The sequence below is a fragment of the Paramacrobiotus metropolitanus genome, unplaced genomic scaffold (assembly GCF_019649055.1).
Source record: "Paramacrobiotus metropolitanus isolate TYO unplaced genomic scaffold, Prichtersi_v1.0 Parri_scaffold0000011, whole genome shotgun sequence".
Classification (NCBI taxonomy): domain Eukaryota; kingdom Metazoa; phylum Tardigrada; class Eutardigrada; order Parachela; family Macrobiotidae; genus Paramacrobiotus; species Paramacrobiotus metropolitanus.
The window spans coordinates 325,188-353,045 of NW_026570231.1; the positions used below are offsets into that span (position 1 = coordinate 325,188).

Here is a 27,858-nt window from a genome sequence, read left to right on the forward strand (position 1 = left end):
AGAGAGGGCTGGGTAAATGCAAGACGGTGACCTTCGGTACTCACCTTCTTTCGGAAGCTTTTAAATAAAACGAGAAGCAACAAAAAATAAAAGAAAATCAAAAATGGCAAGTCAAAAACGGAATGCAGTATTTTGATTATTAATTAATTCCAGTTTTGTTACCAAAGCGGTTCCCTTAAAAGCCACCGTTCATTTGGGGACGCTGCGCGGAGCGCTGGCGATGAGTAACGCACAAAAGCAGGCTCTGTCGTAGACCTTGTACGCATCATGCGGGCATACGGAATTCGGAGATTTTTTACTTTGTGTCTTTGATCTTTTTGGTCTTATCCTTTTTCTAACTGTTTCATAATTTCTGCCAGTTTCTCCCACGCAAGTGAAACTTACAAGTCTTTTATTTGATAACCCACTAAACTGCTGCTGTTTTTTTGTTGAGACTTGAGATGGTAACGACTCAATTGTGAGAGGACGATTTGCCAGGAAACACAACAAATGGACAAACGGCTGGAGATCAGTGAGATCATCTGGCCTGACTGCCTCGAGTCTTCTACATCTTCCATCCCTTTTAATCATATTAGCCATTCGCCACAGATAGTCCCGATACCTCGTATGCGCAATAAAAAAGGGGAAGTGTCTGGAAAGGTTGATATGAAAACTTATTCGGATACCAAGGGTGAGTCCTGCATAGTGTTTGTCGATCACAATGAAATGAATTTGGCTGAGGCCTCCTGATTTGTTATTGTCCTTCTCTGTCTTATAACGCTAACATTGGTTTTCCGGTTGGGTAGCAGCGATTGTGCTAAGCATTGCTCGAAAGAGAGATTTGTTAACTCGATTGCGCACTTGCAGTTGTTAAAGATGTTCAGGCTGGACTTGTTGTGTCATCCTCGCGAACCGAAAGGTATAACAATCTTTTCTGCTACTGACTGCTAACAGATTTCTCTGTCGCTTGTTCGCTGGTTGCAGCTAATTGTGTAGTCTGATAAATTAACTTGAATGTTTACCGAGTAACCCAATTGTACAAGTGTAGTCGAGAAAGATATCAGTAAACGACGGATTATAGGTACGGGTCATTGTAAAGGTGAAACACTGACAACGACCAGAAACATGCAAAAGCGTTTAATTAAGGTTTATCCTGGTGTACCGGTGACATACATACCGTAACATACGCTTCGTGTTTTCGTAGCTCTGATAGTCTGGGGTCAACTCGGATATTGGGAATTTTTTTCTCTATGATTCGCTGAAGATCCGATAAACTTTTATACTGTTGAACAGGTCATCTCGTCGTGAAGTGGATGGGTTGAATGATGCGCTTAGCCAGTTCTACACACCGCTTGGTCCGCGACGGAAGCGTCGCCCGGGAGGATATTTGGCGCTCTCGCTGGGACTGGGCAGTCCTGAGCACCACACAGGATATTTTGAAGAAATTCACCAAAAGTTGCCGCCAGATCATCCGCTCGATGGGCAAACCACCTCGCCAAGATTACCTCAGGAATTACGAACGAAGTCCAGGAACACGTCGCGCAAGTTCAAAGCCAAGATTAAGGAAGAAACTGGGGCGTTCATAAAGAAAGAAACGGAACTGGACTTGGACAAGCCCGGTATATGCTTTGAATGTAGTAATTGTTGACAATATAGAACGGATAAGAATAGACTTATGCTGTTGAGCCGATTTTTATACTGCAAATAATTCACACGTTTATTTATCTTTTCTGAATTCTGATAATAGCATAATGAGTATTGTTTGTCGTTTGCAGAATTGCACAGTACGAGCGTGAAAATCAGTTCATTACCCGAAAGGATTTATTGTACTTGGTCATTGTAGTTTCAGATGAATCCACATCGGATGTCCAGAAAGGAACTATCCTTTTCCAGTGTCTTACAAATGATTTGGAGGAAACTGTAGCTCGCGTCGAAGAGGAAGCAGATTTTGTAAGAAATAATTGGACTTTGCGTATGCTTATGTTTTACCATAATCTCATTGCATCTTCATTAGTGTTGTGATATCCGTTAAAGTGCTTGTCTTGTTTCAGGCAGTTACGACGACGAGCGATATACCTTCGGTCTCGATTTTGCCTCCGGTCCCGGCCACCAGAAGTCCTGCTAAATCTTTTGGCCCGGACGAATTAGCGAAGTAAGCCATACTGCAAATGACACTGAATGTCTGTAATCTCGCCGGTATTGCATGCCGAAGTCAAATCAAAAAGTCCCGGTAGGAGTGCAGGGAATTTAAAATGCAAAACCTTTAGCGTAACACATAATGCTGTATTTTGATTTTCTATTATGCGCCCTTAAAAATGCCGCCCTTTTTCAACACCGAAAAGTCGAATTGGTTTCTTGAAAACGTCTTGAGCTTCACCCGAAACCGGATGGGACAAAAATTAAGAGTAGACGTTGCTTTTGGTATTAGATGGTTATTGGTAGTACCCGTATAGTTTCTAATTGCGGAATATAGTTCGAGTGGTTCTAGTCTCGTGTACAAATCTTCTTGTCCTTTGCGTTAGTTACCCGGCTGCAGGGCACGGTGTACTTTGTATCAAGAAACTTCCTGCTAAAATCTGAATGCATGCCATAGCATCGGAATAATACGATGAATTTGAACTTTTTTCAACTTCTGCATTAGCTTAAAAATTTGGAAACTTAGTGAGAATTCCTGTGAAAATCGTGTTGCCAGTAGTTGCACGACTTCATATGACTTTTTTGCCAGGGGCGGTCAGAAATTCGATAAATTTATGATGGACGCCGCGTGCCTTCGTCTTACTACTACGGATTATCCTACTATCCCTGCAGGTTGGTAACATTGGAAGCAATTCCATATACTACAGCTGACATTTGGTGATGGCGTCAGTTATTGTGTCATCGTCAACTGTAACTTCATATATGAGTACATACGCATTTGTCCCAGACTCTACGGTGCTTATTGATGATGTGTTGGAAACCCTATTCGCATGCTGATACTAACTGGTTTCAGTCTCTGCATTCATGGCGCCGATGTTTTATCCACCTTATCGGTTTGGCCGCATGGAGCAACCCAACCAGGGTTCTACGGGGGAGCCTCTCAATAACGGCGGGCAACCTTGGATTTCTACCACTGCCGGGAATCAGGAACCGCCACGAACGACTGGAAGTGGCTTGATAGATCCGATACCGAACACTTCCATCATCTGTCAACCGAGCAAGCATATGAATATCATTGCTCCGCCTCCGTATTTCGCCATTGGAGCAGGGAGGCAGTGCGCCCTGCCTCCCGCTTCGTCATTTCTGCCGAAATGTCCTGCGACTCCGACATGGATGTCACCCGTGAAATGTCCACCGAGTGTGCTGCAGATATCTACGAACTATCCTGCGAAGATGGAGGGTTACTGCTTCGTGGATAATTACTATATGGAAAATGCCGGGGCTGTTCAAAGACCAGTAATCATTGAAGACACTTTTGGCTTGAATGCCGGTTCTGAACCCAGTGAATATACCGAACTAATGCCACGCGCGAAAAGTTCGTGTGAAGGAAACAGGGAATATGCGAACTAACTTAAATATGGACCTGCCGACGGACCGGTTTTTTGGGGAAATTTGAGTATCTGCAACCTGTTAATGGGAAGCGTATGCGAGGATTTAATTTTTCTTGTCTGCGCGTCAGTGATTTCCATTAATTTCTTCTGTATGATATTTCTTTCGTAGCATTTCTGGATGGCGGTTAACTTTAGTTAATATTTAGTTTGTACTTCAAGTAGCATATATACGAGGAATTCTGGATTTTAATTCCCAAGGCATTTAGGTTTTATGTCTGTTAAACTCTTAATTTCTATCTATCCCACAATTTTATTCGGGTAGGTTTCGTCCGTTTCGGTATCGCGCAGTTCACTGTTAGTGCTGTCTGTACGGTGACCACATACAACTTCCTCAGTTTGGTTGTTGCATTTACCGTTGGATGTGTATTGTTTTGTTTGTCGAATGGTGTAAATTTCGGTGCAAGAAACAGTGAACATGCATATCCATACAATAGTACATATTCTATAAAGAACCGGGCTGGAATTCACAAATCAACATATTATTACTTATCTAAATTGTTCAAGTAATTAATTATAGCTCTTTGCATAGAAGTATGTCTATTGTACCGTAAATCTATACAAGTATTTACAGATACTGTATGACTATTCACTGCTCACCGGTCAGTAGAGGACCTAGCGGTAGTATCAAAGATCTGGTAGTATGATGTGCTTATGGTTAGCATGGGATGTGTCCTGTGTGGACACTAGCCTCAGTAGCCTGTGAAGTCCACTTCCGTTACCGCGGGTTCCGCCGCAGCCCAGGCCGAAGACAATTAAGAAAACCAGACTATACGCGTATCTCAGGGCAGATACATTTCTGCTCCACTAGCTTTTGAAACCCTCGGGCCATGGGGAAAGTCGGCTTCAGCCTTGGTGAGGAAAATCGGGAAGCGGCTACAACAGGACACATGCGAACGGTGGACTTCACTCACCCACTCTGATTTCTGCGCCAACGCCTATCGCAACGGGGCAATGTGGCTCCCGTACTCGGGACCATGCATGGATGGAATGGAAAATTTAAAAGAAATAAGATTGTTGTAACTTACTCTGTTTTGTTGCGAAGTTTAATTGGTGTGACTGGTTTGTGCTAATAAAGACTACTCGGTAGTATGATTACCTACATACGGTACTCTGTCTGCTCGTATTATCGTTTCGTTTGATAATAAACGATATATTACAAAATTTGGTCTCATAGTCGTCTATAAATGTTCTTGCCCTTTGCAAGGACAGAATAATTACACGCTTTAATACTGCTTTATTTAGAACTGGGAACGTAAAAAAACTATAGAACAGGACAGTCAACAGTTAACAGGTATCACTGTTTACAATGAAAGTTGAAATCTTATTAAGTAATCCTTAATCTATGTACTACGGCTACAAACCCACAAGTAACAAGGGCCGCTGCGTGAGCGGTAGGCTGTCACGCACAAAAGCTGGTCCGGTATGCACAACATAGATCAAGCGGGCACGAAGAAGTACTCGCACGATAAGAGCGCACACTGCACGGCGCTGTACGCCATGCTGCAGCCTGCAAGTTTGGAATTCAACTTCTTTCAAATCTAGATTCTAGCAATAAGTTTCTAGATTTCTTGAGTTTTGACTTGAACAATAAAACTGTTGTTTTATATTTTTTGTACAAATTTTTATAGAAACATGTGTATTTCACGAAATTATCATCCCTAAAAGCTGGATAGTCTTGTGAAACTGTATCCTTAGCGCACAGCGATGGAATGACACATCGTCAACAACAAATGATGGACTCGACAAATACAAATCATGGGTTCGAAGTGGTCTGTCCTGGATCAGTGGAGTCCTCGACATCTTCCACGTCGTTCGACTTTGATTATCTGGCATCCGTACATAGCGCTGCTCCTGGCACCGATACTGCAGGAAATGTGGACCCGAATGCAGATGCAAATCGTAGCGGTAAGTCGCAAGTCTTTAGGATCTCACCGTGCCCAAGGAATTTAGCTCCTGCAGTCGCATGTGACGGCATGTCGGAATTGGTTTTCGTCGATGGTGTAACGAGAAATGCCTTTTTTCAGTTGAAAATTGTAGTGTTGGAACCGTTATGGTCACTACGCCAGCTGAAAAGATCGGAAGGTAACTGTGAATAAATTGCTGTCTTTACTGGCTTATGAACAAAGGCATATGCTGTAATCTGATAAGCGGGAATGCGACATCAGTGTTATCCCCTGCGTACCTGGCGCAGTGTTACGTAGTTTTCTGCGCCAAATTGAACTCGATCATCGAACTCTGCTGCCAGTATTGTACAAGGTCAGGGTGTTTGTCAAGATGGTCGCTGCTGGTCCACACCGGCCAGAGGCCCAGACGTAAGACGTACATTTTCGCAAATGAAGGGTGTGACCAAGAATGCCTAAAATGGCCTGACTCTTGATGTTTCTTATTTGGCATTTTCTTTTGAATCGAATAGTACGGGACAGTGATAATAAGGAACATCAGGCATCAGGTCATTTTGCGCATTCCTGGTCATATCCCTACCGAGATATGAGATATCCCTTTTTGCTTATTGATGGTCATACAGTCAGCCACATACGAGCCACAGCCTCGTATTTATATTATTCATGCGTATTTCGGATTGGTGGTAGTGTCCCATATTCCGTGATATTTGTATGTACATACATGACAATAAATCCTGGGTTGCTGCCTTTTTCATCTGCCATGTTTACTATAGAAAACAAGTAGTTGTTATTCGTATTCTAAATTTTACACTATTTTATGTAGAAACTGATATTGCTTATTGGGCAACTTTGATATTGTTAATCGATTAGTTTTTCTTGAAGCGTGATAAAATCCTTGGCAATTCTTGTGTTATAGTCTGGTTACAGAATTATGAAATATGCTCTCGTTTCTATGGTTTTATAAAGTACTGTACGTAAATTGTTTTTTTTATTGAAATTAGATACGATGTTAAGCAAGTAGGCACAAGACGCACGTCGCACAACCGCGACGTGCGTCTTGTGCCTACTTGCTTAACATTTCCTTTTACAACAGCTACGGTAGGCTTAATCTCTGCTTTCTCTCTTTATTGTGTATCGCATAATCTTTAAATTTTAACTTAATATCGTTTTTATGTAGTGTAAAGTTCGAACCACAGAGTTTGAAATTAATAACACGGGTGCGCTCGATCTGAATAATTGTATTAAGTACTTAAGATACGACAGATAGTCATAATCATGGCGAATTAGCACAATATAATTATTGCGAAGCTCGCACACAAACACCTTAAAAGTGCTGTAAAGACCTATGCACAACTTGAAGTGCATTTTGTTTTCAAGATTTACTTTTCGAAATTTACATCCGCTCATAGTTTGCGACTTCGCGCGTTTATGAACGTTTGTTATCGGAAGTCAAGGGTTCCTCTTACTTATAGAACACTTTAAAATTTGAATATGTTGGGAGGTTTCTTATTAAACCAAAATCGCACTTTAATTTAAATTCGCTTTGAGAGTGCGCGGCAGACTGGGCAGAGGCACTAATATAATTCTGGCGAAACTCGAAAGTGCACAAGTTGCAACAAGAGTAGCTTCTTAAAACGATTTAGATTTTCGCTTGCCATTTTTCATTATCAGCAAAATTCTGTTCTTCAATTATCCGTTGGATCGATTTACACTTTACAATGACCTTCCTTGATATGTAAAAATGTGGTCATGAAATAGGTCACATCGGGATTTAGATGGTTTGACTGATGCCCTCACGCGATTCTACACCCCGCTTGGGCCTCGACGAAAGCGCGGCCGCGGAGAGTATTTGGATTTATCGTTGGGACGTACGTGTTCTGGGCCTTCTGCGAAATTTCCAGATTTAATGCCCAAACATGCGGCCTTAGCATCGACGGATGGCCGCAGCAAGACGCCTGTAACGACCTTACCTGATCCGGAATTTCGAACTCCTCGTAACTTGGCTATCAGCAGCGAAAAAGATATCGAATCGAAATTTGATGATCACGATGGTAAGTAAATATTTGCGAAGGTTTGAGATATTTCTGTCAGTCAAGAATTTTAATCAGTTGCATGTTGGTTGAGTTCTTTTTGGTAAAACTGTATGTCAAAACCCTGTAGCAAGTGAAAGTAGTGCATAGTTGAACCAGTTTTCTATAATTTCGCAAACAGAAGCCATTATGCATATAGTTGAATTATTTCAGGGTTATTTGACTCGTCTTACAAACTACGGTCCAATGATCGAAAGCGGAAATTTGTCGTGCCGGATAGTATCCCAAAAGACTTGGAGGATATCTTCGTTTCTGCTCGAATCGAAGCAGCTTCGGTAAGAATTCAGTTGACTTCTAGTGAGCGTCTCCTAAGAGACCATTTTTGTGATTGCTTTGCAGAGCTTACAAATTGTGGATGAATCGTTCACGGGACATCTGCCTCCTTGCGTACGATTAGGTAGACATGTTATCCGAACCCTTTGTAAATCGTTCTATCCGGAGGAATTCGCAAAGTAAGCAGCAGGGGCGGGTAACTGGCAACACACCGGCTGGTAGCGACGTGAAAGTAATTAATAAATCTCGCTAAATTTAGGCGTAATTCGAAACTATGGCAGGAATATTTAATTACTGAATTTTAATGGTCAGTGGAGGGAGGATGTTTTTTAAATCGTAACAAAGTTTGTGTGACTTATGGTGTGCCACTGTGCAGTGCACCCTCGTATGTTGCAGATAATAAAGTTTTATTTTTTCCCATCTTACAAGTGACACTTTTCAGCTGTATTTTTGCATGACTTTGACTTTTGTTTGCTCTTTTTTTTCTGTATTACTGATTTGATTTTTCGTTCAGTTGCTGATATTATTTATATAATTTCATGACTTATTTTATTTTTTGTTTCAGGTGCGAATGTCTATATATTTGTGAATTTTGTTTGACATACATGAAGACCCTGGATTTGCTGAAAACGCACTATGTATGATATACTGTAATATAATATTGCATTATCTTACAAAATCGTTTATGCTTTTATGTTTCAAACGTAATGTGTGTGTGATAATGATCTGTGTAGTGATAATAATAAGAAGTTACACTCGAATATCAAGTTTGCAGTTTAAAATCGTGGTTGTAGCAGTTTGCTGCTTACGTTGAATATTGTTGCCCTGAATATTCATTTTAAGGAACGCTGTGCTTGGCACTGTCCACCCGGAAAGGAAATTTATAAGGATGCCGTGGAAATCTCGCTGAATCATTGCCAGTCAACATCAGTGCATGATTTAATTGTTTATGAGATCGATGGAGCGAAATATACCTATTACTGCCAGAATCTTTGCCGTTTGAGCACGTTGTATTTGGACACCAAAGTGGTGGTATATGATGTCGAAGGATTTATCTTTTATGTCTTATGCTATCGCGATGAACTAGGTGACCATATTGTGGGCTACTTTTCAAAGGTTAGAGGCTTACCCTAGCGTAGATTTTGTTAAGTACTTATGAGAAGCAAATATTTTAATGCAAATTTCTTCTTACCGGTTAGGACAAATCGTTTGGGAAAAAATGCAATAATCTCAGCTGCTTCTTGATTTTGCCACCCTATCAGAAGAATGGATTTGGTCGTTTCTTGGTTGGCTTCAGTAAGTTATTGTTTCATGTTTCAAAGCTCTTAAAGGTTTTCCAAAGACTGGTTTACTCTGTACATGCTGGATGTGTGCTTAACATATGGTAGTTACCACCTGGTTATTTTATTTCATCTGCCTGTCCTACTCTACAGTAGGTTTTGTGCTGCAGGCTATTTGCTGTCCAGAGTCCACAACATGCCTGGCACTCCGGAACGACCGTTGTCGACTTCTGGCGAAAAGACGTACCGTGCGTACTGGCGGTCAGTACTCGTGGAATATTTGTGCGAGGTCCAAAGAAACAGCGACATTGTTTCCCTTAAAAGTAGGTACCATCATAACATTATCGTTTAATGCCGTATTGTAACTAAGGTATCTATCTTTATTTCGATTCGTAGTTATGACAGTATTAACCAGACACTAATGCTACAAAATTAGGTACTGCCGAAACATCCGATACCACCATTAGCTTTATTGTAAATCGTAAATGTGTTGTTAATTGTCTTGTTACGTGTAACTTATAGTGATTTCCGAAGAGACAGGAATGTGGGCACAGGATATTGCCGGCATGCTGCAGGAACTGAAGTGCCTTCGCTACAATGGGCGATCGAGAAAATGGGAACTGCGTTTGCACCCGGAAACTTACATTGCTTTTGAAGAAGAATCGGCATCGCGATCTTATCAGTATTTGCCAGTACGCTCAGAAAAACTGCAAACTACGCCATTTCGTCAGTTTTTGAATATTCCACCGGAAAATTTGTAAAGTTTTGGTTAGTTTTGAGTTTTTCAGTAGGCAGTGTACAGCAGTATGTTGTGCAATTTACTATATATATATATAACTGTTTTTAAATTTGATCTTACCAGTGTAAAACACTAACAGAAGAATCTTCAGAGCCTTTCTATTGCTGTACTCTGTATTTGATGAAGTGTACAGTTGTGGTCACGATCTGTTGTTTAGCTGACTGTTCCAAAACACTATCCGATATAAAATTTTACGCAAGAGGGACGCAAGTAGTTGGTATTCGTATCATTATACGTAAAGTCCGGTGATCCTAACTGCAGTCCGTATGGACATGTTTCAAAGTGTTGATCTTAGAAAAGTTTGTTTGAAGCTTGAGCTCATGAACCTTGCAATCGACTTTATTTTATCCGCTAATTTTGAAAGTTTTGAACGTTTTTTCGAGGTGAAATTGTTCTACCGTTAGATTACTTATAAGTTGCTTTAATTAACTGGAGAAACACCTAAAAAACTATTAGCAGCCAGCAACTCTTGAGAACCATAACCGGTAATCGATATTTCGCGCCGAGCATTAGTGAATTTGGCGATGTACCTTTAGCATACGATTTGTGAATCCGTATCATACACTAGGGTCTAGGAATAATATAAATCGGAGCGTTTAAAATTTGAACACATCGCTACCGCGACGTTCTGGGTGGGAAAAGTTCAAACAGGTGGAGAAACTGACAATGAGAACAGAAATCGTTTATAGATACTTCGGGCAGGTTATCCGTAATAGTCGGTTAGGCTGATACTTGATACCTGGCTAGTTTCGGATCGACATCTGAGTATGCTTCAAGCCTTCAACACGCCGCCTCCGTGCTCGGGACAATGGAGGGAGCGGCAGCATTTATAAATGAAATTTTGTTGTTTTGAATTATTGTTTTGAGACAGTGATGTTACCGCATTTTGTGAAATAAAACCACATAAGCGTTTATTTAGTTCAGAACTGAACTACTCGATAGTAACGAATTGATAATAATGTGACAGCATCATCTGCGGCACAGAGGCATAATATAAGGTCACGGAATATCGCAACAAGAGCAACAACGCCCAGCTGTCTTTTGTGTCTTTTAGGTACTAATATGTATTTCTGAACCGTAGGGCAGTCATACGGAACTTAAACAAGAAAAAATCGAACACGAAACTGGTCAAGTACCAGTAGCCAAATTGCAGCAACCAAAAATCCAGTGATGAAACGCTGTAGTCTGTTTCGTACCACCGATGCGATGGTAAATTACTCGTGTGGTTCTGCACGCTAATGCTGTGTGATAGTCACTGCAGCTTTTGCAGCCTTTTAGTTTTCAGTTTTACTACGTAGCTGGCACTTCACCAAAATTTAATTATTTTATTATGTTAGTGTGGGCATGGACGCCAGCGGGACAATGGTAATTTGTAACCTGTCATTGCCGTGAAAATTTAAATGCATCAAGTTGAGCGGTACCGGTACGAACATCATCATTCACCGAGCGCGCGATTATACAAGTACTCGTATGATTAGTCAGAGAATATCTATATTTCAGTTTGAGCTGGAATCTTCGGTACTTTTTCTTTTATCTACATTCTGGAATCTGAATGCCTGCTGTAGTTGATGGACTCGCAGCATTAGCCAAATCAAAGCATACTGATGCAATGTTTATGATTTATATTTTATCATCACGAAAGTGAGTGTCTCGGACTGTCTCTAAATTTTCTACTATGCAGGCCTCGCAGAAACATTGTGTCGCGATGGACCGAACTGCCAGTTCCCTCCTCAGCGTGCAGCTTGGTCGCCATTCCTTCGATGCCGCGTACTCGTCGCCGTTCGTAGTGGACTTTGCGTAAGGACTGGAATACTGACGTTTCACATGTTTAGCGAGAACCTGTTATCCTGCTGGCGCTGGGCCGCTGATGGCATTTTCACTGAAACACCACGCTAATGTGAGCCCTTACTTGCAGTTATCCGTGGCTGTACGTGTGCGAATACTGCCTGGATTACACTTCGCATTACGACGACTGGGACGATCACTGTGTGAGTAGCTAGGCTGCACTGGGCTTCGGCGTAATCATTTTTTCACGCTTTCCACCGCGTTGCAGAACGGGAAATCCCCCTGCACCGTGGTTACGCCGCCCGGGAGGCTGGTGTACCTGGACGAGATCAGCCGCGGACAGCATCCGTACGGCCGCAGCGAAACGCTGGTGGTGTACGAAGTGAACGGCTCACTGTACCCCTATTACTGCCAGAAATTGTCCCTCCTGGGCAAACTCTTCCTGGAGAATAAACTGAAAACCTACGATGTGGACGACTTGGTGTTCTATGTGCTGTGCGTGAGGGGATGCTCAGGGGACCACATCGTCGGGTACTTCTCGAAGGTAAGGCATGCGTTGGCTTCTGATTAAGCTGAACGTAATCCGTGGTTGCGTTCTTCAACAGCTGAAGGAAGTACAAACCATTACCTACAATCTCCACAAGTTGGTCATCTTTCCTCCTTTCCGGCGCCGTGGTTACGGGAGTTTTCTTATTGGATTCAGTAAGTGTAGCATCCTAATGGTTTGTACTTTGAAGCATAATTTAAATTCTTCGTTGAATTTTTTTTGTGGGCGTGGGCATGCGCCGGTGGTTATAAATTTGTGCCGTACTTAGCCGTCGTTTTGGCTTCTGAAAATCAGTGTGAGAGATTATAGTTTTGCTTATGGTTAGGTTACTTTCTTTCGCGACTGGACGGATCTCCCGGACGTCCAGAACTTCCATTATCTGTCGCCGGGCAAGAAGCGTACAGAGTGTACTGCCGAAAGGCAATATTCGCTTACATGCGGGCGCGCGACCCTAACAGTCCTGTTGATCTCACGATCGAAGGTATGTAGATTTTATCTTAAGGCGACTGCTGACTCATCCGTGGAGAATTCGTTACGATTTGAAACGTGGAACTTCTTTCGGCATCGTTGCAGAGATCTGTAGTTGGACCGGAATCTGCGGCGACGATGTTAGTCAGGTGTTTCTTTGGCTGAAATCGTTTGCGTTCGATGCGGAGCAGGGAAAGTATGTGCCACGAATGATTGCCAAAGATTACAATCGTTTTGCTAAACTTATGCGCGATTCTACTCCGTTGATCTCTGTTTTGACCGACAAGTGTGTCCAACTTCCGTTGTCGCAAACGAAGAAGTTAGCCGGCTGAATGGAAGTGCAGTGAAGCTCGAGCGTGGAGGCGAATTTGTGGCTCTTTTCAGTTTCGCAATGCCTGCGGTGTGCGGTCAGATGGAATTCCTTCTGGTGATATTAATTGCTCGTTTGGCCGTTCTCCTGTAGTGACCACAGTTGGCAGTTTTTGTTATTCCGTTTTTGTTTGGGATTGTTCGGATTGTTGTTTAGAGACTGGTTAAGTTGTTATGTTTGTCTCTTCATTCCTCTCGAATGTTAGTTTAATTTTATATAATTTTTTTGTCTTCTGACTTTCTTGCTGCATCCCTAATTTTTTTGTTTTGTACAGTTCTTAATCCTTTCCGGTTTCCAGTTCTTCGGTAGGCTGCCCTTTGCAGGGACATTTTATGTTATTAGGTGTTGTGTATGTACACTTTTTTGTATATATTTTGCGCACCCCCCACTGCCAAAGACTCATTTTTTGCGGTCAATACCAAAATGATTCCTTACAATTTACATGGAAATATTTTACTGTTTGTGTGTTTCACATTTTGACTGACTGTGAAGCAGTGTGAGTCATTTCTCTGAAAGATAACGGAATAACATACATTTACCGGAAACAAATACGATAGCGATACAATTGGGAGGATTTTTTAAGTTTTCTCGGCGTTTTCACTTCGGAGTTACGTAGCAGTTTTTACTTTCTTTGATGTTTAACTTCACATTTTGGATGAATTATTATGAACCGTACTTTTGCTGTACAGGCAGTACAGCTTCAGTACAACGAGTTATCGTTGAGGTTAGTTTATGAAAACCGAAATACAGGTTTGCTTGTTTTGCTTCTCGGTTTTGCTTTTCAGCTCCGGGTTGATTGGCTGCCCTTGGCGGTAGCTATTGCAACGCAAGCCAGTTTACCGTTTGCGTGCTGGTTGCCGGTTTCCTCAACTTTCCTGCGCTGATGCAGCTGACTGCGGATAACTCTTTAAAATTTAATGGCAAGAAAAATTTTACACATGTAGAGAAGCTGTGGTTTGGGACTTCCTTTAAGCTACTTACACCAGTAATAAAATTTTCATCGTTTTTCCCGCATTTTAAATTGGTGACGTCGAAAGTGTCAAGCTTTCTTCCGTAGATTGTGGTAAACGTAGGGGATCCGGATCAAAATGCCCGGGGAACAACCACGCTATCCTCGTCGCGAAGAAGAAAATCAGCATCTCTGCTGCATCCTGACGCGAAATAAGCCAGCGGTATTTACAGATGTCGATTCGGTGCACCCCCTGATACCATTCGAGTTCTCCCATTATACTGAGCGCATGACTATTTGCATACATGCCATGCGAGAGCAGGGCCTGTTCTTGGAGTTTGATGTCTTCAATGTGGAACCCTTCGTCATAAACGCGCTGAGGCGCGCTCTCCTTGCTGAGGTTGGAATGCAGTTAGTTGTTTATTTCTAAAAAGCACTTTGTGAGAATTCCAGATTTTTCGGTAGGTTCCATCCATGGCACCGGCCGAAATCCGAATGCAGCAGAATAGCACGATTCTCTCCGACGATATGATTGGTCATCGTGTGGGAATGGTGCCGTTCCGCGCGGATCCGCGTTGTTTTAAATTCCGTCCCGCGGACAAGAAACCGGACAGCCTGGATTATGGTATATTATTTGAACTGCAAGTGGAACCGAAAAAAGTCGCACGCTCGACCCGTCATGTGCCCGTTAATCCGAAAGTTGATATGGTGAAACTCTACAGCACGGATTTCAAATTTCCCCGCGAATCATCGTATCCGCAGGATCTCATGGAAAAAGTGGGCCCGGTGCACAACACTGTGGAGGATCGTATCTTAGTTGCTACCCTGCATCCTGCTCAGGAGCTGGAGTTTCGCGTATTCGTGGCTAAAGGTATCGGGAAGGATCACGCCAAGTTCTCTCCTGTGTCAACGGCATTTTACCGAGCAAAACCGGAGATTCGTCTTTTGCGGGACGTTAATGGAGAAGAAGCGCACCGGCTGCGCGAGTGTTTTGTGAACAACAAGGGCGATAAGGCAATTATCGAAGTGGTGAAAGATCAGTCAGGTATTTATGTTTAGTCGAGTAGTTGCATAGGACGAGTTTATCTTGCACGAGGATGAGGTCGAGGACGTTGTAAGGACGAGTTTATCTTGCACTGGATCTTTAAATAACGTCATTTTTGAATACCGTTACAGTCCGGCTCGTTAATAGTTTCTATTGTAATTGTTAAAAATTCTTTACAAAATGATATACTTAAAATATATGTAGTGCGTGATTAAATAAGTAGCACTTTGTCTTTGATAATCATTTTAATGACCGTACTTGTCATTTCGAATGTTTTGTTGCAGGACGCGAGAGTGCTGTGGTGAAAAATGACCGTTTGTACACCGGATGTCGAAAAGTTTTATGCGACTCTACCTTGAGCGATGCCGTAAAAATTGGATTTCGAAAGAACGAATTTATTTTCGAAGTGGAATCTGTTGGCGCCCTACCGTCAACTGTGTTGGTTAAAGAAGCATTGACTATTCTGAAAAACCGCTGCGAATATCATTTGCTCAAACTGGCTCGATTTAGAGCGCCTATACCGTCTGTCGTCAAAATGGAAGAGCACTCGTAAAAATAGAACAGTCGTTTTAATTGTGATTGTATTAATTGTAATCGTATTAATTGTAATCTCTTTTAATTTCAGTTTACTTTGTACAAAAGAACAGAAAAAGGCTACAAGCTTTATTGCGACGCAGCCTCTGCGCAAAATATTAGAACCAATTAAAAGGTCAAAACTGAACTTACGGTTAGAATCACAGAAAGTCCACAGAAACCCATGTAAAAAAAAGTCAGCGCAAATTTTACAAGAATGTGTCAATTTGAGCAGCTTTTTTCCGAATATCTTCCACAGGATGACTTTTTAACCGGGCCACAGTGCCGGGAATTCCGGATCGCAGAATCACACTAGCAAATTTCTGTGCACGGCTCAGATATTCAACAATTTGTAAACCTAAAAGCACGCCATCTGTCGACAGTCTGCCATCTTGTAAGCAAGTATTCAAAGCACTTAAAAATTCCTGATGGTCAGCATCTTCCAAAAACATTCGAACTGCATCTTGTTGTTGGAAAAACAAGGCAATCGCGCCTAACCCACTCATCACAACTGCGGCGGCTTTTTCGATTAGTTGGTCCGACAGCAGCTTCACCATCCCATGCCGCAAGAAGCAATTCATCACATTACATGAGTAATTCGAAGTTTTTACAGTGGTCACGACGGCTAAAAGGGAGTAATTCGTTACAGTCGGTTCTGTAACCCACGAAAACATCTGCTTGACCACAACGTCCGAAGTTCCAAACAACACTGCCGTATCCTGATCGAGAGAGATAAACATGCGTAGAAGTGCCAGAAATTTACTAACAACAGGTGACCGAATCGGCCCGCAAGTGAATTGCCCCAGCTTCACAACAGCCAAAATCAGTACCTCAGCGAAATTTAAATCAAGGAATACCCGTCGGCGAACGGTTTCGTTAACCACCAAATTTTTCAAAGCAGACACAACCGCATACTGAAGTTGCAAAACCTGCTTCCGCTGAGAGATAAGTAAACAATTTGGACAATCTTCCGGTTGGATATCTGTGTAATTGTCGTCTTCTTGCAATTTTTGTGAAAGACGACTTGACGATTTAATGCACTGATTACACCGGCCAGTGTCAGTTCTGAAATCATCGGAAGCCAAAATCTTATCCGCTAAGTCCAAGGACTGAATAAAAACATTCTTCAAAATTTCCGCTACAGTATTTCCGTCGGAAAGCCGGTGACTAATAAAGGCCAAACAGCTCTGTTCATCACGCATCAGATTCCCAATAAATAAAGCGGCTGTTATGCGTTTTGAAATTCGATTCCAATCTGCAACAACATTTTACTGTTTCACACTTCGAACACAACACAACCGGGTCTCACAACTATCATGTATGCATTATCATGCATATGAAGTGCAATCTTCAAAATTTCTCTTCGAGTACTTCTTTTACTGCACGGCGTGCACGCGAACATGTTATGAGTACAAGTAAATCCATTCTGAAACTGTAAGCAGCTAACATGAGTTAATAAGATATATTCACGACTCAAAAAGATTATGGCAAATGAGGCAAGGTTACATAAATTTGAAAACCGAGTTAGAATTAACTGGAAATACGAATGTCAAAATTCATAAAATGCATAACAAAAGTGTTAAGCACAGTAGGTGAAAAAGATTTGCATTAAAGGCCTAATCGGATTGTCTGAGCTGTAAGCCGCATTTCGCCACGAAATCTGACAATTAAACTTGCTGTAGTCTGTACAAAAAATACGAATCATTCAACCTAAAAAGAATCTATCTTTTGCCCTTTATAAAAAATGCAGATATAAATTCTTACACAATGACATTTCCACTAATAGTAACAATGATGTGCAAATTCGCTGTACTCATACCATTGTCGACCAGCCATTTCGCGGCCATTTCAGCTTCAAAGCAGATCCCATTCTCGTTGTGATTATGCGGCAACGCGCAACCCACAGATAATTCCACAAGCAAACTGGAGCACTGGTCTTGCAATTCACTGTTCAGATTATTTCGCTCTAACACTTCTAGAAGAATGGAAATTGCGTTGGCTTGCCTAACAGCAAGTTTTCCCTCCTCCGAGTCGGAAATTTTAACCAGAAGGTCCAGCGAATTTTCCACAAGGTTGTCATTATCTGCCTGCAGGAATTCTAATAACAACGATATTAGCTGTGGATCTCCCAGCGATTCCAACGTTTCTACGTGCTCGGCCAAAATCACAAAAGCAGCTAAAATTGTGGCATGTAACTCAGTATAAAAATCATCACACAGCAAACGTCGCAAAAGAACGAAAACTCCACTACTAATTGCAGCTTTCTGGCACGCAGCATTGGAATCAATGACATTGCATAAACATCCGACAGCCGTTTTCGTGAGTTTCAGTACTTCCTTCGGTTCGCTCTGCGCCCAACTTACAGCTAAATTCATGGCAGACAGTAGTTTCGCGAATCCCTTAGCATCCAGGAAAATCTGTCTTCCTGAATCATTTTCATAACAGATGTTCCCAGTGGCTCGCAGACAATCATAAACCACATCGAATCGAAATGATTCACTCAAACTTGCACGTTCCAAAAAATCAGTGAGAGCAACCAAGAAGGGTTCCAGTGCATGTCGCACGCTTTCACATTTGGCTAATTCCGATATCAATATTATGCATTTATGCAGTCCTTCCTGACTGTGGAGAAAAGTCGTAGATGTCAGCTTGAATATCGTCCTTAAGGTGTCCAGAAATCTCGGCGAGCACACGAACCGGCACTTCCCATCGAATTCATCTTTCGAGCTGGCACTGATTTCGGCGGTTATATCTGTTAAAATTGATTGCTGTTCCAAGAAATCTGACGTAGAATATAAACAATTCAACAGTCTGTCTAGTGATGCCATGATTCCGTTTTCCACTGTAGACCGAACGACGACGTTGTTTGCTGTTACCAGTTAGCACACTGTACGTTGATGAAGATTTGCAAAACGGTAGTGCTACCTAACACTAGGGTAGTAACGTATTTAAAATTCAAGGAGGTAAACAAGTACCCTAACAACTAAAACGAAAAAACTCCAGTGATTCATCAGTTTTTTCAAGGGAGGAAAAAGAAAAGAGGAAATTATCAGTTTAGAATTTTGGATTCTAAAATCTAAACTTCTGAACTTTTACGTGCGCACCTTCAACTTTAGAAACCGAAGACATATTCAGTGCGTGCTGCGTCCCCTTGGTGGACGTCACAGAGTAGGTTGACCGCCACTGCCTCCACCCAACGCCGACTGCTGTACGACGGCTCGAAAAAGATTGTTTCTCGATATTTAATCATTTCAATGGTAAAACTTGATTTCTGTATTATTTACTGTAATTTATTTTGTATTTTTGCCCAGATTGGGCTTTTTGTTTTTCACTTGTCAGGTGTCATTCTGCACCGTTGCTGACTTGAGAGGCAGTTATAAGCGTCATTGCTGTGGACGGGGAAGTGGAAGCTGATGGTTTTGCTTCACCATGGAAGCTTGGAAATTGAAAGGCAAAGCCGCAGAGGACTCGAAGCAACGCAGGCTTAACAATTCTCCCGTCCAGCGCTCAGGTGATGGTACTACCACCGATCGCGAAGAAGATTTGGCTACAACGGTATACGATCCATTCCAAATAGGAAATATTAACGGGATTAAAGGAAATGCTCTTCACGACCGGGGCCTGTGGAGAGCTTTACAGGTGTGTATTTGTGTTTGATGTTATTCTGACTTTTTTCTGTCAACAATATGTGCGACTCATTGTACGTTACATTGTTACGTTTTTAGTCGAAGTACAAGCCAGATCGGCTGATGGCTGGTACACCATTATGTACTGTATTTGTGGGAAGATTGAATCCCTCCACTACGGAGACAACGCTACAGACCGTATTCTCGGAGTTCGGCAAAGTGAAATCCTTGCGCTTGATACGAAATTATGTGACGGGGCTGTCGCAGCGCTATGCGTTCATTGAGTACTATAAAGAGTGTGATGCACAAAACGCTGTGCGGAATGCGAGGCGGATGAGCTTGGAAGGACAGAAAATTCTAGTCGACATGGAATGTGAACGTGTGCTTTCAGGGTGGAAACCGAGACGTTTAGGTACTTTGTTACTGGCACTTCGGATATACAACACTACATTACCCAAGCACTACGACGGGGCAGCCTGTCCATAGATTATTAAGCACTGGCGGCATTGCAGGCAGTCAGAATCTTTCTTATGAGATTTTTATTGTACTCTTGTTTAATGAAAAATGCACCGTTTTCAGGAGGTGGATTTGGGGGTAAAAAAGAATCTGGGCAGCTGAGGTTTGGTTGTCGAGATAAACCTTGGAGAAAACAGTCTCGTGGCTGGCAAAAACCATCCTGAAGGCGCTGATAAGTGGCAGGTGGTGATGACAAAGCGAAATCCTAGTCATACCATGAAAACGGTAAGAATTACTTATTAGGCTTTGACAGTGTTAACAGCGTTACCTCGGAAAGTGTCGTAGATTGTCATTTGGATGGCTGCTAGTACAAGTACATGATGATCAGTACATCTATCCAATGTGTTTCAATAGTCAATTTTCAGTAGTGTGTACACTATTTTTTGTGCAGTTAAGTTGTGCGTTGACGGTGTGTGCCTTGTGTGTAATGCTAGTTCGCGATTCTGCGCGTTTTGATGTATAGCTGTATCGGTACGAATTAGGAAGATCTAGGCCGTGCGCTGGGGGGCTTACAGAACAAACTTCCGGTCGGTGTTGTTATTAGGCTAGCGAATGTGGCCGAGAAAAATGTAGTTCGAAGAACAAGGCGCAGCCCAGAGCTGCAGAATGATGATCTTGCGCTGCTTTCACTTTCGGCAGCAAATTTTTGCCGCATGAGGGATACCTAGATGATGTTTGCTTGCAGTTTGGCATTTATTTTTTGATTTCAAAAGTTGTGTTCCGTGTGTATGCCAAGACACCTTTTTCTCTTTTACTGTGGTAATTGTATGTTTTTAATTTACAAAATTCTACTGCAGAATATATACTGGAAAATTGTACTGTTTTCCTGCGCTGTGCTTGCGGTTTGCGTTTGTGGAGTTTAACGGGGCAGGTGGAAATCTTCTTCATTCCGTTATTCGAAAAATCTTCGAAATGCAGTCTCTTGCTCAGTTCTATCAGTACCTTAAAAGCATAACTTTGTTGTCGCTATTATGGAAAAGTTGTAAGTCTGGCAGATCCTTTGGATTATGTTTCGTAAAATTGTTTCGAGACTTGCAGTATGGTTTTATTTACATGTGAAAATTCATTTTCAGGCACAGTTCTTGCTCAAGAAGGCACGGAAAATATTGGACCTGCTGTTGGACCAGCTATTGTAGAAACACAACCTGCATACGGTATAGTTGTTTATATTCCGCCGGTTTCGCGCCATTGGACTTATCCTGGGCCCCTGCCATTGCCCGGAATTAGGTAAGCCAGCGTTGTGTAGCTCTGCTTATAGGTACCAGCAAGGGGGATAGGGTACCCTATCGGCCTATCCACCTTGGTACAAGTACGGTAAAATTACCAGTGAGGTCTGTCCACTTTTTTGAAAAGGCAGCTTGAAGGAGAGACGTGTGTTTTAATGCTGAATATGTATTAACTCGTAAAGATTTTCATGATACGGTATACAACTATACATTTCGCAGCTGACGGTTTGACTTCTTTTTGTGCTGGGTTGCGTCGTTTGATTTTGTGGACATTCGGTACCGCATCGGAACTCACGACGGACTGCTGCTTTGATTTCGCGCAGTTACCTATCATGTTGATTTCTGCCTATGCTCGCTAGCTTTATTTAGCTACTGTTATGTTCAGTGTACTATGTTTTTGAATAACGACTTTTAATGCACGGTTATGTACAGATAATAATTTTGATTGGCTTGCAGCTGGCCCATAATCGGATCTGCAGGAATTGGTTACCAAGCTGAAGGTCGCTTTCCCTACACTGGTTATGTTGGAAACAGGGCACCCTTTTTAAAAAATGTCCTGGGAATTCCGACACCGTCACCGCAGACCCAATCACCTCTTGATATGCAACATCTTGATGGAGAAACGGGAAGGTTTTTTTGAAAAGAAGTTAGTATTCTGTTTGCACACTTCTATTGCAAATGAGCACTGACCGTGGCATTGTTTTCAAATACTCAGACTGATAAGTAATTCCGAGTATACGGTGCGTAGCCGTGCGTTGTGGCTTGACTCTTAAGCACTATCTGGGCGCAGTGTTTGTTAACAAAAGACTTAATGGATATGACCACGAATTTTGATCCTTTTATTACAGATACCTCGGCAAAAAAAGTATAAAGCTTCGCAGTAAAAAATTACACAATTTCAAACTTCAAAACAAATTTGTACACTCGGGATTAGTTCTCACTTTCACTGGGTTAGAAGACAATTTCAAATCACACATGACCGTTAAATTAATAACACTAAGGCACTACGCTTTGGTTGTGCCACGAGGCTTAATAAATTCTGAGATCTGCCATAGCTGTTCCTCTGGTAGAAAATTATCAAAATTATTAAAAAACTGCACAATAGTTTCGTTCCGCAGAAATGGGTATTGGCACTTCTTCTGGAAGAACCTTAACAGATCCAATATCTGATGCTGCTGCCATCGTTTCCCAAAATTCACCACATGCTTGTTTTCATCGAGCCAATCGGGATTTTCGTTAACGAAAGTCAAATCTTGCAAAGCGATCCCGATATACGGTATGCAGGGTGGTTCGATGCCTGCCAATACCGAGCGATATATTCGAAACGACTGCGAGCTATCAATCAATGCGCTAAATTCTTTCACAACTTCTGTGTGCGCTTTGGAACAATCCAGGCGACGAATTGGAGCCGAATCTACAGCGGCCAGCAGAGCGAGATACGAGTTGAAATTCTGGATTTTTCGCAAGTGCTTCATGATCTTCAAAAATTTCACGAAGTACTTCTCCCTGTCACGGTTATCGGTCTGCTCCAAAATCCGAGTTCGTGCCCAGAAACTAATTTTATTAAAATGCTCGGTGAAAACTGATAAATTCTGTCCAGATTCTTCAGACTGTTCTTTAGTCCACAGGAGAATTTCTCTGGTATCGATACGCGTAAATAGTTCAGCATCCAACAAAGTCATTTGCTCAGCAATCTCTACAGATTTGAAATCCAACAAATATCCTATTCGTCGGCTTCGCCTTGGTGTAGAGAGCAACAACAACGATGTACTCCGGGATTTCTGTAAGCAATCATGCTTATCTAACAGCTTCCTTCGTAATCCACGGGCCATAGCTAGATCGCCTTCTAACACTAACTGGTACACAAACGCCAGCAGCGTGTGGATAATGGGCGATTTGAAGAGTTCCGGTAAGCACAGCTCATCAACTATTCGTAAAAGCAAAAAAAACGTCGTGCGAGCAGTGTTCTTTTCGTTCACTCCGGACTTGGAGGACACTGCCGCATATCGCCGCAGAATATTTTTGACTAAATCTTCTGCCGAAATGAACGTCCGGTACGTGCCGAGGAATGCTTCTTGAAATAAGAAATCCTTTTTCGTTGATTTAGTTGCCTCCGTAATAAGGGCATCTACGGTGCCACCCTTCACTTCGTTTTTCCCTAGCGCATTAGTGCAGAAAATCAAATTATCAGCGTGATCCAACTCGGGTATCGAGGAGGCACTTCCATTCAAACGATTTGCAAAGAGGTCACCATATGGAATAGGCGAACATCTCGGTGACGAATTACCTGGGAATGCACGAAAATCTTTGGTCATTATATCTGCATAAAATGAGTAAAATTACTCTCTGGCGAAATTTATTAATCTGCTTTAGTAAACTGGTCATTCATCTAGAGTGGAAATACGCGTCAAAAATAATATCAATTTCACTCATAGTAAACTTACTCCCATTTCGTGGGCTAATAGGCGGTTTTGAGCCGAAACTCGGGTTGATAGGTGATACCGGACTTGAACTCATCGGAGAGATCCCATAATAATGGCATTTTTCATTCTGCTTAAAAGCATTAATCTCCTGGGCGAGCAATCCCGACGGAGCGCTGGGTCGTCGCGTACTTGTTGCAAAAGAATCATGGCCGAATACCTCGATGTAAGACTGAACATTCCGCTGCTTTTTAGGCGGAAGCGGAGGTCCTCGCTGGCTCTCGACTTCACAGTAGATGTGCTCATAGTGATTGTGGGTTCTTCCATTATCTTCGTCCAAGGAAGTCCTACGCGGCGACGGGGACAATGGTGACTGCGCTAAGGGCAGAAACTGCAGCGGTTGGGAGGAGCTGGGGCGTGTGGCCACACCCAGTCCATTCTCATGGAAGAAGTGCTGCTCGATGAAGGGATTGTTTGTGCGTTTCACTTCGTAAACAAAGACGCCCGGGCGCTGGCCATTCAGCGATGTTGTACTCTTAGCGGGCGATGCCGGCGGCTTAGAGAAATTATCGCTCGCCACATTCACGTCGGAGCGCGCCATCTTCCGAGCAAAGGTACTCAATCCAGGCTGATTTCGCGGAGAGTCAATACATGCAGGCCCATCCAGTGAAATTCCAGAATCAGTAGCTGTTTTCTCGAACACCTCTAACTGGGGGCTGGGACTTCGACTATGTAGCGAATAGGAAGACGTGCTGTGATGACTCTGACGTGCGTCACCGCGACTCATGGGACTGAAGGTGTGTAACTGAGCCAGTGACCCTAAATCAACAAATTAGGCAAAAATAAGCAAATAGTATGGATTACGTCATATCCTTATCGAATTCTCACCTGCACCGTCTATTTCATCTCGACCAGTCGAAACTGTAGACGATTGCCTGGAGAGCTTCCGAGCGAACAACGATTCCGTGGAGGCACTGGGTTTAAGTTTTATAAAAGGCTTAACACCATCGTCAGTCTCCTTCGTATTAGAATAGTATATCTCGACAGCATTATGCACATGTCTCCGGAGAGCGTAAATTGCGGGCACGACATTGGGATGGCGTCGCATAGGCGTGGAGCGGTCCGTTTTCCATATAAGCACTTCATCGGACCAACGAACCAGGACAGCTAAATACCGATGCATCTCGATTAATTCGGAGCGAAGAGTGGCACTTGAAGGGTTTTGTTCATGGAATAAACTCTGAAGCTTGTTATCCAAAACGAAGATGTTCTCAATCACAACAGTCGTTGAGCCGGCTAGTAATTCAAGAGTGTTCTTTTCTACCACATCCTGGAAGTACCGAAGAGCAAAAAACACTTCTTTTTCCAAATGTGATACTTCCTCTTCGTCCTGCAATATAAAAGCCATTGTTACAAAAATGATGGTAGTAAAAGGTTTCTTCATGCTTGCGCTACCTGGCTCAAAGATGGCATACTGCAGAACAGTCTTTTAAAACAGTCTTTCATCATAAAAATACTACACTCAGTCCACTATACACCAAAACAACGATAAGTCGTAATAATTTCGTACCGGTAAGTGAACAAATATTACACGCGGCACTATAAGAAATTTTCATTTCGGGGAAAAAAAATGAAAGTTTAAAAGCAAAACCATTAAGTTCGGTAAGCGCAGAATGATGAGTTATACTGAACTTCACAGGAATCGCTGACGAAGGCAATAACAACAGTTTTCACCGGTTTAAATGTACGAACTACGGCGCATGAATCTGATATGAGCAGAACGCTGCGAATACAGTAAACATACTTGTATTGCTCTGAGCCTACTCCTCCGCACCCTGGTAATTAACATTGTTAATCACTGTAATAACATTTTTCTAGTTTATTCAATTTTTTACTACGGATGGTGTGCTCACTGCCAGCGAAGCATTCCATTACGATACGAGTATTAATGCACAAACAACTAGTATAAATCCAACAATTACAAAATGCGTCCGACGTGCCATCCATTTTAGTTATTTTGCAAAACTACTGAGCAATACAAATATTTATTAACCACTGCCCATTAGACTTGTAATTTTAGACTTGTAATTTGAGACTCACAATTAGCAAGTTTCGAAATTAAAATTTTATATGGTTACAGATTTGATGACTGATTAAGACGTTACCAGAAGAGGTCATCAAAACAAAGCAATAAAGCTTCTGTACATAGTACTACATACTGTATAGCATAAACTAGTAATGGTTTCGGCGACTCGGGCAATATTCACAGCACTACAGTATACAGACGTCAGCTGATAAGGACTTTCGAAACATACCGTAATTACATTCTGGCTGCAATTATCCAAACTACGTCGCAGTTCATTTCCCGCTTTCCATCCCATAGCTTGACCGGCATTGCTCTTGGAACCCAACAATGCCGAAGCAGATTTTCCTTTTCCAGTGGATGATTTAAAATGAAATATGTTGGGATAACGAGACGCTGATGCAGCTCTCATCCTGCAAACTTTCAGATAGCACACCCGATATCCACGGAATGAATTCTGAATTGTCGGATGTCGTCACAGCAGGCCATAACAAACCAATAGCAGCTCATTCCTGAAAGAAAACCCTTTAGGCTGGTGATATCCAAATAGAGGCTGCCACTGGCTAGAACCTCGATAAACACCAAAGAGATAAAATTTCTGAGAACAGCTAGATGTAATCAAATCGTCATTCTTTGCATCATAAAATGCGTAAAATCGACATCTGAATATGACATTTGTTTTGCTGGAACAGATGCCTTCGATTGCTGATAAGCTGAGATATCGGCATAGATAGAACTATATAGCATATTTTACCTAGAAACATCTGGTTATCGGTTTAATGCGAATATATCAAAAGGGTGGGAACATTACGGTAGTAAGTTGACAAATGGGTGCATCGTCTATCTGTATGTTATTTTGCAGCTAAATGCAGGTTCAAATGAACTAAAATCAGACAAATCATGTTTTTCGTAAGTACAAACTTGAAGTGTAACTACGGAAAACTTTCACCACTTTGAAATACCCGCCAAACCGTTCGCAAAAAAAGTAGGTACTTAATTAAAAAAAGTGGGTAGTTAAAAAAAGTAGGTAGTTAACTGCTCTTACTCTAGCAATTGAATAATTTTAAGATGGGAATCCGTCTCTCAGAATCTCAAATCTGAACGTTATTGCTGCTTAATGCTTAGTTAGTAAAATGCAAACCATCTGCTCTAAACAGACAAGAGGAACCACCACCAAAAGAAAAACTGCAAAAGCCACGGATTTACTTTTCGTGCGCTTGAAATTCCGTACGTTTAATTATTTGGATCTTTTATCGATTTTATGAGTTACCATGATCGTGAAAAGTTCGACAACCAGTACAGCTTACATTACGTATTAAAAGTACAGTAACTGTAAATTTCAAAAACACAAAATCCAACGTCGGATATCAGAGCAGTGCTACATGCTCGGTGGCACAGCCACACACTTGCTAATTAAATTGCTAGTTTTTTCTTACCAACCACAATGCCTTGCCAACCAGAAGATGCACGGGAGCTCGTTCCAGACTAGAGCTATGTCGACACTACACACACCTTCGGTGGGAACTATCAAATGTCGAAATCCACGTCGAGTATTTCAGCTGCACAGAATAAACTGTTTCTATGAAAAATTCTGAGTGCCAAAATCCGCGGGTCGTTCGTATGCCAAGAGAATGTAGAAACCATAACAATAGCTTACTGCTAGCTACGTTGTGAAACCAAGAACACTTCCAACTTCTTCCGCATTTTCTCAGAAAATGCATACGATACAACGATCATGGAGCATCTGTTTACATCCATTTAAGAATACGAGCCACGGGAATCTCCTCCAGTTACCGCAGCGCAATTTTGCACTCTTTCCATGCGTAACTTTTGAGTTTAAGTTACTTTTCGGCTTGCTGTTAGCATGTGCAACAGCATAAATAAGCGAGAATAACGACAATATTGCGGATGAAATGTGCTGCAAGACAGCAAGAGGCGCGGGTTTCGAGGCAGAAGCAGCGAAGCTATTTTAAACTCAAAATGCTGTAGTATAAACGGATAAACGAATGCGCAATGGTGGGCTTTCTAGCGCAAGCACTTGCACCAGCTAGCAAAAGGCACAAAACAGCGTGCAAAACAATTCATAAAGCAGAACTTAAAAGGTGTAACGTGCACACGTGACAAGTAGATGATAATCAAAAACCAAACCCAAAAACTAGAAACGATAATAAAAATGGAAGAATAAGAAGATGCAAAAGTTTCTTAAACGTTTATCATTTTATGAATCCAGATTGTTGTGCTTGCGATAATCTCCATGCCCTGTCGAGCGCACCGCTGCGTTCCGTCGTTCCGTGCTACTTTACACCGTAATCCAGATGCGAACTGCAGTAGTGCAGACTTG

General features: G+C 42.1%; 7 protein-coding genes and 1 long non-coding RNA gene across 15 annotated transcripts; 5 read left to right on the forward strand and 3 right to left on the reverse strand.

Annotated features, from left to right (window-relative positions):
* The first annotated feature begins 103 nt into the window (after positions 1-103).
* Positions 104-3,986, forward strand: LOC129583668 (uncharacterized). Of its 2 annotated transcripts, none has more exons than XM_055475564.1 (7): positions 104-670; positions 847-898; positions 1,273-1,598; positions 1,829-1,929; positions 2,031-2,131; positions 2,705-2,787; positions 2,969-3,986. In XM_055475564.1, the coding sequence occupies exons 1-7, from the start codon at positions 490-492 to the stop codon at positions 3,523-3,525; spliced, it is 1,401 nt and encodes a 466-aa protein (XP_055331539.1). In that variant the 5' UTR covers positions 104-489; the 3' UTR covers positions 3,526-3,986. The 2 variants fall into 2 exon arrangements, with proteins under 2 accessions (XP_055331539.1, XP_055331538.1); XM_055475563.1 differs by having other exon boundaries at positions 105-670; positions 1,823-1,929.
* An 819-nt stretch (positions 3,987-4,805) lies between these two features.
* LOC129583582 (uncharacterized) lies at positions 4,806-6,336 on the reverse strand. Its single transcript, XR_008689798.1, has 3 exons — positions 5,749-6,336; positions 5,499-5,632; positions 4,806-5,429 (listed from the first exon to the last, which is right to left on the reverse strand). It is a non-coding gene; the product is annotated as an uncharacterized LOC129583582 (long non-coding RNA).
* Positions 5,050-10,110, forward strand: LOC129583581 (histone acetyltransferase KAT7-like). The gene is made up of 10 exons (XM_055475433.1): positions 5,050-5,471; positions 5,591-5,648; positions 7,226-7,518; positions 7,711-7,832; positions 7,897-8,009; positions 8,396-8,468; positions 8,674-8,946; positions 9,030-9,126; positions 9,281-9,433; positions 9,633-10,110. The coding sequence occupies exons 1-10, from the start codon at positions 5,276-5,278 to the stop codon at positions 9,869-9,871; spliced, it is 1,617 nt and encodes a 538-aa protein (XP_055331408.1). The 5' UTR covers positions 5,050-5,275; the 3' UTR covers positions 9,872-10,110.
* A 1,045-nt stretch (positions 10,111-11,155) lies between these two features.
* On the forward strand, positions 11,156-13,517 carry LOC129583629 (males-absent on the first protein-like). 4 transcript variants are annotated; one of them, XM_055475514.1, is made up of 7 exons: positions 11,156-11,274; positions 11,591-11,706; positions 11,825-11,897; positions 11,963-12,238; positions 12,300-12,396; positions 12,567-12,722; positions 12,815-13,515. In XM_055475514.1, exons 1-7 carry the CDS (start codon positions 11,254-11,256, stop codon positions 13,039-13,041), a joined length of 966 nt encoding a protein of 321 aa, XP_055331489.1. In that variant the 5' UTR covers positions 11,156-11,253; the 3' UTR covers positions 13,042-13,515. The 4 variants fall into 4 exon arrangements, with proteins under 4 accessions (XP_055331489.1, XP_055331491.1, XP_055331490.1 ...); XM_055475516.1 differs by having other exon boundaries at positions 11,228-11,332; positions 12,815-13,513; XM_055475515.1 differs by having other exon boundaries at positions 11,242-11,371; positions 12,815-13,513.
* A 466-nt stretch (positions 13,518-13,983) lies between these two features.
* On the forward strand, positions 13,984-15,788 carry LOC129583628 (DNA-directed RNA polymerases I and III subunit RPAC1-like). Its single transcript, XM_055475512.1, has 3 exons — positions 13,984-14,428; positions 14,494-15,073; positions 15,358-15,788. Exons 1-3 carry the CDS (start codon positions 14,168-14,170, stop codon positions 15,624-15,626), a joined length of 1,110 nt encoding a protein of 369 aa, XP_055331487.1. The 5' UTR covers positions 13,984-14,167; the 3' UTR covers positions 15,627-15,788.
* LOC129583627 (GTPase-GDP dissociation stimulator vimar-like) lies at positions 15,684-18,712 on the reverse strand. The gene is made up of 2 exons (XM_055475511.1): positions 17,466-18,712; positions 15,684-16,901 (listed from the first exon to the last, which is right to left on the reverse strand). Exons 1-2 carry the CDS (start codon positions 18,472-18,474, stop codon positions 15,856-15,858), a joined length of 2,055 nt encoding a protein of 684 aa, XP_055331486.1. The 5' UTR covers positions 18,475-18,712; the 3' UTR covers positions 15,684-15,855.
* A 218-nt stretch (positions 18,713-18,930) lies between these two features.
* Positions 18,931-22,029, forward strand: LOC129583800 (U11/U12 small nuclear ribonucleoprotein 35 kDa protein-like). Its single transcript, XM_055475771.1, has 5 exons — positions 18,931-19,285; positions 19,372-19,684; positions 19,852-20,013; positions 20,862-21,015; positions 21,471-22,029. The coding sequence occupies exons 1-3, from the start codon at positions 19,076-19,078 to the stop codon at positions 19,950-19,952; spliced, it is 624 nt and encodes a 207-aa protein (XP_055331746.1). The 5' UTR covers positions 18,931-19,075; the 3' UTR covers positions 19,953-20,013; positions 20,862-21,015; positions 21,471-22,029.
* LOC129583798 (rap guanine nucleotide exchange factor 1-like) lies at positions 21,841-27,756 on the reverse strand. 4 transcript variants are annotated; one of them, XM_055475769.1, is made up of 6 exons: positions 27,175-27,756; positions 26,954-27,076; positions 25,750-26,029; positions 24,323-24,824; positions 23,459-24,253; positions 21,841-23,301 (listed from the first exon to the last, which is right to left on the reverse strand). In XM_055475769.1, the coding sequence occupies exons 3-6, from the start codon at positions 25,927-25,929 to the stop codon at positions 22,019-22,021; spliced, it is 2,760 nt and encodes a 919-aa protein (XP_055331744.1). In that variant the 5' UTR covers positions 25,930-26,029; positions 26,954-27,076; positions 27,175-27,756; the 3' UTR covers positions 21,841-22,018. The 4 variants fall into 4 exon arrangements, with proteins under 4 accessions (XP_055331744.1, XP_055331743.1, XP_055331742.1 ...); XM_055475768.1 differs by having other exon boundaries at positions 26,954-27,090; XM_055475767.1 differs by having other exon boundaries at positions 26,954-27,096.
* Between the last annotated feature and the right edge of the window lie 102 nt (positions 27,757-27,858).

What these genes read in the sequence shown, in the direction of transcription:
- LOC129583668 (XM_055475563.1), top strand. Translation starts at nt 490, where the DNA reads ATGGACAAACGGCTGGAGATCAGTGAGATCATCTGGCCTGACTGCCTC. An exon ending in TCATCCTCGCGAACCGAAAG is followed by an intron (nt 899 to 1,272) that starts GTATAACAATCT and finishes ACTGTTGAACAG; the next exon opens with GTCATCTCGTCGTGAAGTGG. An exon ending in GGCCCGGACGAATTAGCGAA is followed by an intron (nt 2,132 to 2,704) that starts GTAAGCCATACT and finishes CTTTTTTGCCAG; the next exon opens with GGGCGGTCAGAAATTCGATA.
- LOC129583581 (XM_055475433.1), top strand. Translation starts at nt 5,276, where the DNA reads ATGACACATCGTCAACAACAAATGATGGACTCGACAAATACAAATCAT. An exon ending in TGCAGATGCAAATCGTAGCG is followed by an intron (nt 5,472 to 5,590) that starts GTAAGTCGCAAG and finishes GCCTTTTTTCAG; the next exon opens with TTGAAAATTGTAGTGTTGGA. An exon ending in CGACATTGTTTCCCTTAAAA is followed by an intron (nt 9,434 to 9,632) that starts GTAGGTACCATC and finishes TGTAACTTATAG; the next exon opens with TGATTTCCGAAGAGACAGGA.
- LOC129583629 (XM_055475513.1), top strand. Translation starts at nt 11,380, where the DNA reads ATGATTAGTCAGAGAATATCTATATTTCAGTTTGAGCTGGAATCTTCG. An exon ending in AGTTTGAGCTGGAATCTTCG is followed by an intron (nt 11,428 to 11,590) that starts GTACTTTTTCTT and finishes TCTACTATGCAG; the next exon opens with GCCTCGCAGAAACATTGTGT. An exon ending in ACGACTGGGACGATCACTGT is followed by an intron (nt 11,898 to 11,962) that starts GTGAGTAGCTAG and finishes ACCGCGTTGCAG; the next exon opens with AACGGGAAATCCCCCTGCAC.
- LOC129583628 (XM_055475512.1), top strand. Translation starts at nt 14,168, where the DNA reads ATGCCCGGGGAACAACCACGCTATCCTCGTCGCGAAGAAGAAAATCAG. An exon ending in GGCGCGCTCTCCTTGCTGAG is followed by an intron (nt 14,429 to 14,493) that starts GTTGGAATGCAG and finishes ATTTTTCGGTAG; the next exon opens with GTTCCATCCATGGCACCGGC. An exon ending in AGTGGTGAAAGATCAGTCAG is followed by an intron (nt 15,074 to 15,357) that starts GTATTTATGTTT and finishes GTTTTGTTGCAG; the next exon opens with GACGCGAGAGTGCTGTGGTG.
- LOC129583627 (XM_055475511.1), bottom strand. Translation starts at nt 18,474, where the DNA reads ATGGCATCACTAGACAGACTGTTGAATTGTTTATATTCTACGTCAGAT. An exon ending in GAAATGGCTGGTCGACAATG is followed by an intron (nt 16,902 to 17,465) that starts GTATGAGTACAG and finishes ATGTTGTTGCAG; the next exon opens with ATTGGAATCGAATTTCAAAA.
- LOC129583800 (XM_055475771.1), top strand. Translation starts at nt 19,076, where the DNA reads ATGGAAGCTTGGAAATTGAAAGGCAAAGCCGCAGAGGACTCGAAGCAA. An exon ending in GCCTGTGGAGAGCTTTACAG is followed by an intron (nt 19,286 to 19,371) that starts GTGTGTATTTGT and finishes TTACGTTTTTAG; the next exon opens with TCGAAGTACAAGCCAGATCG. An exon ending in GTGGAAACCGAGACGTTTAG is followed by an intron (nt 19,685 to 19,851) that starts GTACTTTGTTAC and finishes CACCGTTTTCAG; the next exon opens with GAGGTGGATTTGGGGGTAAA.
- LOC129583798 (XM_055475769.1), bottom strand. Translation starts at nt 25,929, where the DNA reads ATGAGAGCTGCATCAGCGTCTCGTTATCCCAACATATTTCATTTTAAA. An exon ending in GCAGCCAGAATGTAATTACG is followed by an intron (nt 24,825 to 25,749) that starts GTATGTTTCGAA and finishes TTTATATTGCAG; the next exon opens with GACGAAGAGGAAGTATCACA. An exon ending in AGATGAAATAGACGGTGCAG is followed by an intron (nt 24,254 to 24,322) that starts GTGAGAATTCGA and finishes TTGTTGATTTAG; the next exon opens with GGTCACTGGCTCAGTTACAC.